Source organism: Vollenhovia emeryi, unplaced genomic scaffold (assembly GCF_000949405.1).
Source record: "Vollenhovia emeryi isolate VEMERY1.0 unplaced genomic scaffold, V.emery_V1.0 DF940046.1, whole genome shotgun sequence".
Taxonomy (NCBI): Eukaryota; Metazoa; Arthropoda; class Insecta; order Hymenoptera; family Formicidae; genus Vollenhovia; species Vollenhovia emeryi.
In genome coordinates, this window is record NW_011966320.1 from 1,393 (window position 1) to 13,684 (window position 12,292).

The following is a 12,292-nucleotide window of genomic DNA, read 5'->3' on the forward strand; positions in this document are numbered from 1 at the left end:
TAAGAAATTTAAGATGACCTTAACGTGACCTTGATAACGCTATTCAAGGTCATACTGATATTACTATGTAATACATAACTTAAAACTCTACAACTCTTGTCTGAAACATTTTCTTCTGGAGCTTATACAATACGTTTTGAGATATTTGAGTGGATTCATTAAAATGAGCTCCCTTGTATAAGATATTTATATATTACGTGATAAATTTAAAATATGTAATTCAAGTCATTCTTTTTTAACATATTTAAAATATTATAAAACTGTTTTAAACAAAAACACAATGTTTCATTCTTAACAAGAACATTATTTTTACCAATTTTATTACTGACGATATCTTATTGATGTCCGTCATATTGTCAACGAGTGCTGAAATTAATTTCTGATTTCTTATATTACAGCATATAAATTATAAGATTTTTTTTAAAACAATGTCTAGAAACATTTTCGATTGTAAATAAATTGTTTTAAAAAAGTAATATGGTCAATCGCTTCGTTCTAACAGTTATATCATAAATAATAATTTTTTTTCTTTTAATTTCTTACTCATACATTTTACATTATAGTGCATTTATCCCTTTCAAATCTGCCTATGTGAAAAATACATGCATACAAATGAATCGGGTTCCTTGAGAAACACCATTTAGAAATACATATATTGTTGCTATTTTCGCAGCCGTCGGATGGCGCACTTAAAAAATCACGACTATCGTGAATTTCAACGCATTGATATTTTTACCAGACTTCGTTAAAAGGCATCAGTAGTATATACTTCCTATGAAATCACGCCGATTGGCTCGCCGCTAAAAATAAAGATACGATTCGGGAGGCTATAAGTCGGTTCGTTATTGTACAGAATGTAAATATTTATAGAACTTCGAATACATTTAACTCCACACTGGAAATCTCGAAGGTTCCCAAACGAGTATCCGTGCGCATAACCGTACATTTGTGGATACGAAATACCATTGACACCTCGCTCTCATTTTCATTTCGTCGCACGTCTTATCCAATTCGACGCCTTTTCTCTAAAATTAAAATTGAACGAAAATAAATTACACGCCTGCAATCGCGATCAATCAGACACGAATAGACGGCAAACTCGAAAAGTGGAGGAAAAGATGGATTATTGCTCTCGAGCCATTTGTTACAGAGATAATATAAAAAATCAATCCCCAGCTTTGTAAATGTCAGTTCTATGGAAAACTTGTTGCGGACAGACAAAAACATCTTTGAATACCAAGTGGAAGATTCATGAAACAATAAACGAGCAAAAACATTATAGTGAGAGAGAGAGTGAGAGAGAGAGAGAGAGAGAGAGAGAGAGAGAGAGAGAGAGAGAGAGAGAGATTGAAACAATATAATATGATTTATTGATGTCTATCATGTACCATAGTTTGGAGAATATTTCAAGTTTTATCGAGCTTTCATCAGCCACGATAATGAAATTGATAATAATAAGCGAAAGAGTTAGTGCCAATTAAATGAAAATACATATAAATTAAAATATTAAATGTTTATTATCTGTGTCTTATTATTGTTAATTATGTCTGTCTTATGTCTGAAGAAAAAAGACTTTAATCATTCTGGAGACAATGCCATCTTTATCTTGAGGACTCACCAGCCCACCAATTGCGGTATAAAGCATCAGGGTGATCAGCAAGCCCACATGACCGCCGATTGATTTGACTTTCCGCACCGTTTCTTTCTTGATAAATTGTCTGGTACTTTCATCAGATTTTGTCGTGGCACCGATCTCAACTGGTGAACTGCACGTGTTGCCATTTTTCATCACGAACGTGCTTTCTACGAGAGATGTAGGCGCGCCGACCATACGAAGAGGACTGATCGGCTTGCTCTGCCCCGCAATCTCTCCCTCGAATCAAGAACCATGCTATATTAACACGAATTAAAAATGTATAATATAAAGTAATCAGACAAATCAATTAAAAACAGCAAAATAATAAATTGTGTGAATAACAACAAAGAATAAAATTGTGATAATAAACACGATAATAAACTTGTGAAAACTTGTGAAATCTGAAGAGAATGAAGAGTGGAAGAAATGAAAATAGACACCCAGCAAACTATAATGCAACTTATCCATGTGGCATAATATTAAAACAATATCACAGCAATATTGCAATATGTGGGAAATATCGGTCAAACTAGGAGACATATTACTACACAAATAAACGAACATCGCAGTGATATAAAAAAACCGACTAACAATCACTCGGTTGTTAGCAAGTATCGTAATCTCGTTGGACATGAATTTGATTGGCTTAATCCGGTAATTTTACACAAGGAGTCACACTATAAAAAACGAGAAATTGTTGAGATGTTCTACATTAAAAAATCTTTTGATCATACGACCAACTTACAACAAGACACAGATAATCTAAGTTCTATTTATGACAAAATTGTACGTACTACTTAATCTATTTATTTACTTATTTATATATACTACTAAAAAAGGGTACACTTTTTATACCCTACAAATTGGGCTATTTTCAAACCACTGAAACTCGGCAAAAAATCATCATATAGGCACAAAATTAAAAAAATCATTTTAAAGCTTGAAGTTTCAACTTTTAAAACCCTATCAACGATTTATTTAAATAGGTTCATCTTCATCGTTCTGTGTTTTAAAAAAGAATACATTGTTTTGTTCCTTAAAATTACGTATATTTGACACCCAGCAGGTCGATAAAAAATTTTCTCTCGACAAATTCGATACAAGTTCCACAATCTACAACATTTTATCTATAAAATGCTTTTTTTTTTAATTTTCCTACGATATTTTTGGACCGAGTTACATGACTTTGAAACGAACCATGCATTTTCTTGAAAAATGATGTTTACTGCCAGTATTAGCGTTACCCAATGTGCACCACGTGGAGGTTGCCGGTCGGATTTTGCACATCGTGTGTGTGTGTAAGCGTGTGCTTTGCGTGTGCGTGTACGTGTGCGTGCGAGTGTTTAGTATTGTGTATTACCTCCTCTCTGATGAATTACCGCGGTAAACATCATTCCCTATTTTTTTTTTAGTAGTGTAGTTAGTTATTTATTTTAAAAAATTGTTTCATTTTCTCTCCCCGCCCCCCTCCCAAGTATCTTCTCTACAAAAGTAATGATATCATCAAATGGCGCCAACTAAACTAAATATTTATACAAACTAGGTACTTTATTACTTTTTATATTAGAATGTTATATCCAAACAATATCAATCATAAAATTTTATCAGAAGAAATAAAGGAAATAATATCAATATTAATAGGACTTCCGTTTCCGGTAGCGAGACTGAAGTTGTGTATGTGAGAGGGAGAAAATAGAGTGTGAGTGCGAAAGGGATAGAGAGTAGTAGGAAGGGAAAGGGCGAAGGGAGGGAGTACAGCAGTGTGGAGTGAAGTGGAGGAATTGGAGGAGAAGGGCGGGAATAACCCAGACAGCACAAAGACGTTTTAAAGACGTATTAAAAACGCACATGTTGGACGTTACGTACACGGAAAAAAATGATATGGTGCACATAACCAGAAGTATTTAGTTGTAAGCAATATAGCTGCATTATCCTAGTTATCTTTATGCAATGATTATGTGTATGATTGATATGACTTACAAGGGAACGGTCGGAAGTGTTCCTCACCGATTTCAATGAGCTTTGGATATGTTGTAGAGCATAAAAAAGTATTAGACCCGTATTTTTTTTATCGGCTTTACTCGACGTTTAGGGGGTGAAACAGCCCCTCGAAAATAACGGATTTTTTCATTTTTTACGAATATCTTCGAAAATATAAGTTTTATGGAAAAATGTTTTAGACAAAAGTTTTATTGTTTTTTATACTCTTCACAATGGCGTAATCACATTTTTCAACAATGTCAAATTTTTTAATTTACCTCCCCACCCCACCATTATTTTTAAAAAATTAAAAAAATTTTTTCAACGCAGAAGTTTAAGAGCATCAAATGACAATTATATCCATGTATATTTTTATTATGATACGACGATTTGATTTTTGGGAAAATCAGATGTATGAGGTATAGGCGTCGCGTTGTAAGTAGGTGTTGTGTTACTCCTTTCCAGTTGCGGTAAAATATGTCGTATGACGTATTATGCTGTAAAAAATACGTTAAAGATGAGATATCACCGATATCTTTCGTAATATTGCACATCAGGTCAAGTCAATCAATTTAAATCAGTATCGAAGTGAATCAATAATAAAAACGTAGATTTTCTACGTCATCTTGCGCTTAAATCATTCGATCCTATTGCGCTGAATGTAGCTGTTATACGTGTTAGAAAATTTAGCAGAGAAGAAAATAAAATTAATTTATATGGAAAGTTATAAACAAAATAAAAATAAATATAATAAAAGATTACAAATTGGATTCAAGATCATGGTAGATTAAAATAAAGCTGCAATTAGTAAATTTAAAAAATACAGATTTTTATTCTATTTGCATATGTAATATGTATTACTAAAACAATATTAGTAACAACATAATATATTTTAATATTTCAAAATTTGTATTACATTTATGGCACACATTGCATAGATGATGCTCATGGAAAGATGTCTTTTTTCCGAATGTCGGACCACGATTATGTACTATTATTGGATTCGTGGAGTGGACACTGTCCCAACATAATTTCAGAAACAAGACCAGATTCTGCGACAGATATTATTTTCTTAACTATTCCGGCCGGTACGACGAGAAAAATACAACCATTAGATGTATACGGCTTCCGATTATGGAAACATTTTATTAAATATTTTTCCGATACCATTATATTGTTAGATCTTGCAATAGATCTCCACGTTAGAAATAATATTTTGAAATTGCAATCATTAACACGCAACCAATTTTCGTCGCCCAGGTTTCAAAATTTATTCAAATTTAAATTTGCGTGGTTTAAAAGTGGGTATATACAGAATAAACCGAAAGAATTTCAAACATCAGTTGAATTTTGTTTCAAATATTCATTCAAAATTAAAATGCGATATATGTGACGGAATTTCTGTAATTATTTGTTCTTGGTGTAAAAAATCGCTTTGCATCACACATTTCTTCCATGAGCATCATCTATGCAATGAATATGTGCCATAAATGTAATACAAATTTTGAAATATTAAAATATATTATGTTGTTACTAATATTGTTTTATTAATACATATTACATATGCAAATAGAATAAAAATCTGTATTTCTTTAATTTACTCATTGCAGTTTTATTTTAATCTAACTTGATCTTGAATCCAATTTGTAATCTTTTATTATATTTATTTTTATTTTGTTTATTATACAGGGTGAGGGAAAAGTACCGGACCGGTAAAATGTCTCGAAAAATATGGGAGATACGGAAAAATGTTTCAGACGAAAGTTGTACGGTTTTAAAAGGGATATATAATGGTAAAATTAATGTTCCAAAAAATTAATTTTTTATGATTATATGGAGGTCGCCGCCATTTTTTTAAATGGAACTCCCTATTGTTTATTATATGTAAGTCTGACGCCTTATCAAACTTAGTCACTGAGACGCCTTCGTTACTGATTACGTCAGGTACGTGACCAAAGGTGACTGAGAGACACTCCTTATAAACACAGCGCGCGGGCAGCGAGGCATACGCTGGTTAGCCGTCAGGCAGAATAGACGTTCAATAGAATAAAACTTATGTACGGTTAGAACGAGATACCGACAATTGTGTTGATTCAGGTGCGGTATTAGTATTAAGGTAATTGTAGCATTTATAGAAATTGTAAGCATCATTATGCTTTATGTGTTATAAAACAGTAATCACTAGCTGCAACTACACTTGTCGAGTTATTCGTCTCTCCTCTCCGTCGAGTTCATCGAGGCTCTGATTTCGAGACTTACATATACTATTTTATTCTACTAATTAATATGAACAACTTTTGTCTGAAACATTTTTCGATTTGCCTAATACTTTTTGAGATATTCAAGAGAAAATTTATAACTTTTTCAATGTTTAGCTTATAATCTCTCGATAACTGTTTGTCGGAGGGAAAAGTAGTATAGGACTTTTTTACTTGATTTAGTCTCAAGAATATGCTGTTGTAAAAGTGTTCCAATATTGCAACACATAAAATTTACATACACAAAATTTTTCAATAATTGAAACACCATTGCAACAGCATATTCCTGAGACTAAATCAAGTAAAAAAGTCCTGTACTACTGTTCCCTCCGACAAACAGTCATCGAGAGATTATAAACTAAACATTGAAAAAGTTATAAATTTTCTCTTGAATATCTCAAAAAGTATTAGGCAAATCAAAAAATGTTTCAGACAAAAGTTGTTCATATTAATTAGTAGAATAAAATAGTATAATAAACAATAGGGAGTTCTATTTAAAAAAATGGCGGCGACCTCCATATAATCATAAAAAATTAATTTTTTTGGAACATTAATTTTACCATTATATAGCCCTTTTACAACCGTACAACTTTCGTCTGAAACATTTTTCCGTATCTCCCATATTTTTCGAGATATTTTACCGGTCCGGTACTTTTCCCTCACCCTGTATAACTTTCCATATAAATTAATTTTATTTTCTTCTCTGCCAAATTTTCTAACACGTATAACAGCTACATTCAGCACAATACGATCGAATGATTTAAGCGCAAGATGACGTAGAAAATCTATGTTTTTATTATTAATTCACTTCGATACTGATTTAAATTGATTGACTTGACCTGATGTGCAATATTACGAAAGATATCGGTGATATCTCATCTTTAATTTTTTACAGCATAATACGTCATACGACATATTTTATCGCAACTGGAAAGGAGTAACGCAACACCTACCTACAGCGCGACGCCTATACCTCATACATCTGATTTTCCCAAAAATCAAATCGTCGTATCATAATAAAAATATACATGGATATAATTGTCATTTGATGCTCTTAAACTTCTGCGTTGAAAAAATTTTTTTAATTTTTTAAAAATAATGGTGGGGTGGGGGTAAATTAAAAAATTTGACATTGTTGAAAAATGTGATTACGCCATTATGAAGAGTATAAAAAACAATAAAACTTTTGTCTAAAACATTTTTCCATAAAACTTATATTTTCGAAGATATTCGAAAAAAATGAAAAAATCCGTTATTTTCGAGGGGCTGTTTCACCCCCTAAACGTCGAGTAAAGCCGATAAAAAAAATACGGGTCTAATACTTTTTTATGCTCTACAACATATCCAAAGCTCATTGAAATCGGTGAGGGACACTTCCGATCGTTTCCTTGTTAGTTACTTAGTTGTATCAACTACATCAATGTAGTTGTACATGATCTGGTTGTGACAACCAGACTTTGGTTGGAGCATTATTTACTGTGGATATGATAATCTATCCACATTGTTGCGTCAATCAGGATACGTATTGGCACGTAAGGCAGCCGACACGGGACGAATTCTGGTGGGATGGGTGTCCGCCCGCATTGAGGCACTGGAGCCAAGACCGCTCCAGTGCTTCAAGTGCCACGGGTTCGGACACACCAAGCCGCAGTGTAAGGCGGCGGTGGACCGCAGTAGCGCCTGTTTCAGGTGCGGCGTTGCGGGACACAGATCGGCCCAGTGCTCCGAGGCTCCCCGCTGCACACCGTGTGCAGACAGTGGGAAACCCTCGGAACACAGGATGGGCAGTGCGGCATGCGGAAGTGCCGCAGCCCGCAAAAGTGGGAAAACATCGCCCGGGACCGGCCCCGCCCCTCCGAAGAAGAAGAAGAGTAAGACGAAGAAGAAGAGGGGTCGGTCTCGGGCGACCAGCAAGGAGAACGCTTCCTTGGAGGCGGGGGGCAAGACCTTCGGGCCGTCCCTCACGCCTCCGAGGCAACGAGTGGGACCGGTGAGGGGGTCATGGTGGTGTCGATGGAAGTGGACGCCATTCCCCCCACTCTGGCAGTGCAGGAGACGACATCGCCTGTGGGGGCCACTACAAGTCCCCCGAAGGTAACAGACACCCCCACGAACAGCGGGGGTGCGGAAGCAGAGGCGCCGAAGGATTATGCGCCCGCCAGCATGGGGATTCCTTGGGTGGACACACCCGAGACCCCCCGCCGGCAGAAGCAGAAGGGGAGTCTGCTGCCGGGGAAAGGTCCATCCCGGCAGCAGAGGACCTCCCACCTGACGTCCCAATGGACGTCGATGAGGAAGGTCCGCGGGAGGACGCGGCGGGGGTGGTATAATTCACCCCCCGTCGGGTCCTCCTGGTTAACGTCAACCACTCCAGCGCGGCGCAGGACCTTGCGTGGCAGGCCGCGCTGGAGTGGGAGATAGACCTGATGGTGGTCACCGAGCCGTACAGGGTCCCCGCGGGCAGTCACGGGGACCTCGACAGCTCGGTGACCTTTTTTGAGAGAAGATCCACCGACGCACTGCCCCTCGTTCCCCTTGCTAGGGGCCGGGGCTTTGCGCTGGTGGAATGGGAGGGAATCGTCGTGGCCGGAGTTTACGCGCCGCCGCGCCGTTCTCGCCAACAGTTTGAGGACACCCTGGCTGGCCTTGGGGCGGCACTCGGACCGCATAGATCGGCCAGGGGTGTCCTGGTCCTGGGGGACTTCAACGCCTGGTCCACGGACTGGGGTTGTCCCAGGACCGATGTTAGGGGCGAGGACTTGGCAGCCTGGGCGGTGGGGGAAGGCCTACTGTTAATCAACAGTGGGTCGACCCCTACCTGCGTGCGGCCGCAGGGCAGTTCAATCGTGGATATTACGTTCGCGAGCCCTGCGGTTGCGCGACGGATCAGGGACTGGAGGGTGCGGGAGGGGGCGGAGACGCTGTCGGACCATCGTTATATTACGATGGAGCTCTCCGCCCTCCCTCAATTTACCGCCCCCCAGCCCCGCTCAGGGCACGGCGGCAACCGGCCACCCCGCTGGTCGCTTAAGCGGCTGGACGAGGACGCGCTGCTTGCCGCCTCCATCGTCACGGAGTGGTGCAGAGAGGGCACCGCTCCGACAGGGGTGGAAGAGGAGGCAGTCCGCCTGCGTGAGGACATGACTCGTGTCTGTGACACAGCCATGCCTCGCGCGGGTCGGCCACCACCCCGGCATGAAACGTACTGGTGGTCGCAGGAGCTAGCTGAGCTCCGCACGCAGTGCGTGTGTGCGCGACGCCGGTACGTCCGCGCCCGTCGCAGACGACACCGCGACATGGCGATGGAGGAAACCCTGCAGCAGTCCTACGTGCTTGCACGGGGGACGCTGCGGGGCGCTATCGGCAAGGCCAAGGCCCAGGCCTGGGAGGACCTCTTGGGGACCTTAAACAAGGACCCCTGGGGGCGGCACTATAACATCGTGAGGGGGAAGCTCCGCCCGAAGGCGCCTCCACCCAATGAGGTTCTCCCCCCCCCCAGGTGCTGGAGCGGATTGTCACCTCCCTCTTCCCTGATGGGGAGGGGGAGCCCGTTCCAGCGATAGTCGCCCCAGAGGGACAGAGTGTCTCTGATTGGAGCGACGACCTGGGGATCACCGAGGCAGAACTGGGGATGGCCGTCAGGAGGCTACGGGCGAAAAACACCGCCCCTGGGCCGGACGGCATCCCCGGTAAGGCCTGGGTGTTGGCGCTACGCGTCCTCGAGGGCCGTCTCAGGCAGCTGTTTACCGACTGCCTGAGGACGGGACGATTCCCTCGGGAATGGAAGTCGGGCAGGCTCGTCCTCCTCCGAAAGGAGGGAAGGCCGGAAGACTCTCCCTCGGCCTACCGTCCCATTTGCCTCTTGAACGAGGCGGGCAAATTATTCGAACGTGTGCTCGTTGCCCGCCTCAAGAGGCATCTGTCCCGGGTGGGCCCGGATCTGGCGGACTGCCAGTACGGATTCCGCGAGGGCCGCTCGACAGCTGATGCTGTCTTGAGACTTAAGGCCCTCGCGGACCGGGCTGTCTCCGGAGGGGGGTGGCGCTGGCGGTGAGTCTTAACATCGCCAACGCATTCAACACCCTCCCCCCGGGGTGTATACGGCGGGCCCTGGAACGTCACCGGGTCCCGCTGTATATGCGGGAAGTCGTCCGGGACTTCCTGCGGGACAGGAGCGTTACGCTCATGGGACGGGGAGGCGCGCTCACGAGGGAGGTACGACTCGGGGTTCCACAGGGGTCGGTGTTAGGCCCCATGCTGTGGAACCTCGGGTACGATTCGGTCTTCCGAGCGTGGTACCTCAGGGGCCTCCAAGTCATCTGCTACGCAGATGACACGCTAGTGGTAGCCCGTGAGGACGACTGGACGAGCGCTACCCAACTCGCGAGAGACGGTGTGGGCTTAGTCGTTGGATCGAGGGGTTGGGGCTCAGGGTGGCCCTTAGTAAAACCGAGGCCATGTGGTTACATGGTCCTCGGCAGAGGCCACCCAGAATGAGCCTAACCCTTCGGGGGGACACCCCGGTCAGGGTGGAGGTCAAGGGTACAATGAAGTACCTGGGCCTCCTCCTTGACAGCCGATGGCGCTTCGATGCGCACTTTGACCGCCTGGCCGCCAGAGTCAGGGGGGAAGTCGGCATGTTTAGCCGACTTCTCCCCAACATTGGCGGCCCCCTTGACAAGTGCCGCCGCCTCTATTTGGCGGTGGTGCAGTCAATAGTAACGTACGGAGCCCCCGTGTGGTACTCACACCTCGGTGCCAGCCGCCGCCATCGAGAGAAACTCGGTGGCATTCAGCGGCAAATGGCGTTGAGGGCCGCACGGGGGTACTGCACCGTCGCCCTGGAGGCGGCGCGGGTAGTCGCGGGGTCCCTGCCTTGGGACCTCGCGGCGGAGGCTCAGGCGCTGCTGTATTATTGGCGCCAGGGCCTTCGCCAGGAGGAGGGGCGACCACCAGCCCCTCAGGCGGTCATTGCGCAGAAGCGCCATCTCCGGCAGCGCGCCCTCGGCATCTGGCAGCAAAGGTTGCTAGATTGCCGGGCCGGGGCGCGGGCTGTCGGGGCCATCCGCCCGGTCCTCGCAGACTGGGTGGATCGGCGGCACGGGAGAGTCACGTACCATCTGATGCAGGTCCTTACGGGGCATGGTTGCTTCGGGGACTACCTGCATCGGATGGTACAACGAGAGCCGACGACTGAGTGCCACGAATGTGGCGCAGCGGAGGATACGGCGCAGCACACGCTGGAGTTTTGCTCGGCGTTTGATATGCTGCGCCGTTCCCTACAGGAGGTGGTGAGCCATGACCTCTCGCTGCCGGCCATCGTCGTTAAGATGGTTGGCGACGAGGAGGCCTGGTCGGCCATGGTCTCCTTCTGCGACGCTGTCATGTCGCAGAAGGAGGCCGCCGAAAGGGATAGGGAGGCGGATCCTGCCTCCCATCCGATGCGGCGCAGAAGAGGGGGGGCCAGACGGCGCACAGTGTTTCAAATCTCGAAATTTTCGGCGAAATATCAAGCAGATGTCAGATCTGATTAAAACTCCGTATATAAGGGTTTTTGAGGTCGCTGAAAACGAATCCGTAATCCAAATTCCGAAATTCAAAATGGCGGATTCGAAATGACCGACATTTTTGTCAAATTGCCAAAAACTTGTCGGATTCGATTAGAAATCAGTGCGAATAAAACTTTATGATGTAGAGCAGTTCAATTTAGTTTATTATAAACATATAGTTTAGCAAAGTAAGTTATTTAACGAAGGGAGAATTTACTTATAGTCACCAGTAATGATCAAAAAAGGAAGCGGGAGCTTATAGTCAACCCAACTGGGCTTGTCACTTTATTGGTTTAATAAAATGTTTCGACTCTATATTTCGGGTCCTTATCGAGTAGTACTGCAAATTAACAACAAACATAATTATCCAACATTGTAAGTTAGTAGGTAAAATAAATATAAATAAAATATAATATAAAATATAATAAAATACCAATAAATTAAGAGACGAATTATATAATAAATTAAGAAACGAATATAAATTAAGAAGTTAATATGTAAAACGAATATAAATTAAGAAACGAACCTAAGTGAGTCATTGTCGTCACATAAGACAGAGTCGAATTATAAAATACGTGTATACAGGGTGAGTTTTTTATCTTGAGACAACGAAAAATCTCGAGAATTGCACGTCAAATCAAAAAAAGTTTCAGACAAAAGTTGTATGGTTTCGAGGGGGCCATAAGACGGTACCATTGGTTTGACCTTGAAGAATTATTTGAAGGTCACATAAAGGTCACACCAATTTTTATAAATGGCATCCCCTATTTTTTATTACATTTTCTTGTAGCTAACCTCGAGAGCTTTCCAAAACGTTAAAAAAATAGGGGATGCCATTTAAAAAAAATTTGTGTGACCTTTATGTGACC

General features: G+C 42.8%; 2 protein-coding genes across 3 annotated transcripts; one reads left to right on the forward strand and one right to left on the reverse strand.

The window, feature by feature from the left end:
- Nucleotides 1–548: 548 nt before the first annotated feature.
- On the reverse strand, nt 549–1,837 carry LOC105556414. 2 transcript variants are annotated; one of them, XM_012003506.1, is made up of 3 exons: nt 1,619–1,837; nt 883–1,025; nt 549–800 (listed from the first exon to the last, which is right to left on the reverse strand). In XM_012003506.1, exons 1-2 carry the CDS (start codon nt 1,829–1,831, stop codon nt 885–887), a joined length of 354 nt encoding a protein of 117 aa, XP_011858896.1. In that variant the 5' UTR covers nt 1,832–1,837; the 3' UTR covers nt 549–800; nt 883–884. The 2 variants fall into 2 exon arrangements, with proteins under 2 accessions (XP_011858896.1, XP_011858895.1); XM_012003505.1 differs by having other exon boundaries at nt 549–1,025.
- An 8,530-nt stretch (nt 1,838–10,367) lies between these two features.
- On the forward strand, nt 10,368–11,408 carry LOC105556415. Its single transcript, XM_012003507.1, has one exon. It carries the CDS (start codon nt 10,368–10,370, stop codon nt 11,406–11,408), a length of 1,041 nt encoding a protein of 346 aa, XP_011858897.1.
- The last annotated feature ends 884 nt before the right edge of the window (nt 11,409–12,292 follow it).